The 2500-nt window shown below is 45.6% G+C and overlaps 2 protein-coding genes across 2 annotated transcripts in view; one reads left to right on the top strand and one right to left on the bottom strand.

Annotated features, from left to right (window-relative positions):
• LOC143032049 (uncharacterized) overlaps nt 1-973 on the bottom strand; it is a 1990-nt gene extending 1017 nt beyond the window's left edge. Inside the window, exon 1 of the mRNA XM_076196516.1 lies at nt 1-973. This exon is cut by the window's left edge and continues 573 nt beyond it. Coding sequence (XP_076052631.1) covers nt 1-803 — 803 coding nt within the window. The 5' untranslated portion in view covers nt 804-973.
• Nucleotides 1-2500, top strand: part of LOC143030330 (A-type potassium channel modulatory protein KCNIP1-like) — an 81225-nt gene that overhangs the window by 42412 nt on the left and 36313 nt on the right. The window lies entirely within an intron of this gene.

The raw sequence follows: 2500 nt of genomic DNA, 5'->3' as shown, positions 1-2500 counted from the left end.
GAAGAAGAAGAAGAAGAAGAAGAAGAAGAAGAAGAAGAAAAAGGAGAAGAGGAAGAAGGAGAAGAAGAGGAAGAAGAAGAAGAAGAGAAAGAAGAAGAAGGAGAAGATGATGAGGAAGAAGGAGAAGAGGAAGAAGAAGAAGAAGAAGAAGAGGAGGAGGGAGACGTAGGAGGAGAAGAAGAAGAAGGAGAAGAAGAAGAAGAAGAGGAGGGAGACGTAGGAGGAGAAGGAGAAGAAGAGGAAGGAGAAGAAGAAGGAGAAGAAGAAGGAGAAGGAGAAGAAGAAGGAGAAGGAGAAGAAGAGGAAGAAGAAGGAGAAGAGGAAGAAGGAGAAGAAGAAGAAGAAGAAGAAGAAGGAGAAGAAGAGGAAGAAGAAGAAGAAGGAGAAGAGGAAGAAGGAGAAGAAGAAGAAGAAGAAGAAGGAGAAGAAGAGGAAGAAGAAGAAGAAGAAGAAGAAGAAGGAGAAGAAGAGGAAGGAGAAGTAGAAGGAGAAGAAGAGGAAGGAGAAGAAGAAGAAGAAGAAGAAGAAGGAGAAGAGGAAGAAGGAGAAGAAGAAGAAGGAGAAGAAGAGGAAGAAGAAGAAGAAGAAGAAGAAGAAGAAGAAGAAGGAGAAGAAGAGGAAGGAGAAGTAGAAGGAGAAGAAGAGGAAGGAGAAGAAGAAGAAGAAGAAGAAGAAGAAGAAGAAGAAGGAGATGGGTCGAGGGACTCCAAGATCGTCATCACCGTGCACCAGGCTTTGCCTGTTCCTCCTCCACCCTTGAGGAAGGAGAACAAACGAGAGGAGAGAAAAGGACTTTGCCGCATCGCCGGCCGAGGAGCATCTCACGGCGACGACTCGGGTCGGACCGACGTCGTCGTCGTCCTTCTTACATGCAGGGCCGTCCGTCCGTCCGTCTGTCTGTCTGTCTGTCATGTCACTGCCCGGGTTCGGCCTTCTTTTGTCTTCGTGTTTACTTGAATGCTTATTTATCCGATTTCCCCCTCCTTCCTTCTTTCTCTCTCTCTCTCTCTCTCTCTCTCTCTCTCTCTCTCTCTCTCTCTCTCTCTCTCTCTCTCTCTCTCTCTCTCTCTCTCTCTTTACCCCCTCCCCCCCCGTTATGAAGCGGAAAGGTCTTCTCCTCCTTCTCCTCCTCCTCCTCCTCTTCCTCCTGATGCTGCAGATACTGATGCACCTTAGATGATTGCAAACCAACACACGCATACACACACACACACACACACACACACATACAGATGAGATCCCCTGTGCCCTTTTGCTAGGAGAGCGACGACGACGACGACGACGACGACGTGGGTGCAATGCATCTGTATCCCGACCGACGCCAGCTACCCTCCCCTCAGGAAGAGGAGGGAGGGATGCCACCCCCATCCTTAATCTTGTTGGAGGTACTAAACCCCGCAAGTTTCATACATGCATTCATCGAACCCTTCGTAGATGGAAAAATATTTTTTTTTCTTCAAATTCAAAACATAGGAACTATATACTGTATTAGTCCACAAACTGTACCATGGATCATTTGCACACGAAATAACTGTGTTCAAAGAACAAAACCAACAAAACATGAATAAAACAAAAACATAATGAATATTTACTGCAAATCAATGTGACTTTTGCTGTTCCCTCTGCGAGACAATTTCAGAAATGCGCGGCGTCACCTTGGCAAGCGCCACTCTCATATCATTTTCGCGACAAATTCTGTTCCTTTTCTTCGTTTTCATGTCTACCATCCTCGAAAAGGATTACTCGCAAAGATATGTTGTAACAAACGGTATGAGTATCTCGAGGTCTTTCTTAGCAATAAGAGGGTACGCTACGATTTGGTGACACCAAAACGTTTAGCGCGTTGTTGTTCTGAAGAGTTGCTCTTGAACCTAGCTCTGTTGCAGTTCTTAGCAATAAGAGGGTACGCTACGATTCGGAGACACCAAAACGTTTAGCGCGTTGTTGTTCTGAAGAGTTGCTTTTGAACCTGGCTCTGGTGCAGTTCAATGATTTCGTCCAGGTATTCAACATTGACATCTGCTGTCGCAACACTAAACGAGAACGGCTGTCTCACCCATGCTGGGTAAGGATGACAAAGGCGGAGCATGCCGACAGGAGACCTTTTGGTCGAGAGACTTTGCGAGCTCATCTAAGTTCCCCGGTTACAGAAATGTCTCCGATATCGGACACGTCTTCGAACCCCGGAAACTGACTCACCGAACCCCTGGGGTTCGATCAAACCCAGGTTAAGAAACATTGACCTAACCTAACATTAACCTAACCTTAACCTAACCAAACCTAACCAAACCTAACCAAACCTAACCAAACCTAACCAAACCTAACCAAACCTAACCAAACCTAACCAAACCTAACCAAACCTAACCAAACCTAACCAAACCTAACCAAATCCTAACCTAACCTACCTTAACCTAACCTACCTTAACCTAACCTAACCTAACCTAACCTAACCTAACCTAACCTAACCTAACCTAACCTAACCTAACCCAACCTAAATTAA

This window comes from Oratosquilla oratoria, chromosome 12 (assembly GCF_046742065.1).
Source record: "Oratosquilla oratoria isolate Oo_2021 chromosome 12, ASM4674206v1, whole genome shotgun sequence".
Taxonomy (NCBI): domain Eukaryota; kingdom Metazoa; phylum Arthropoda; class Malacostraca; order Stomatopoda; family Squillidae; genus Oratosquilla; species Oratosquilla oratoria.
This window is presented reverse-complemented; position numbering and strand designations above follow the sequence as displayed.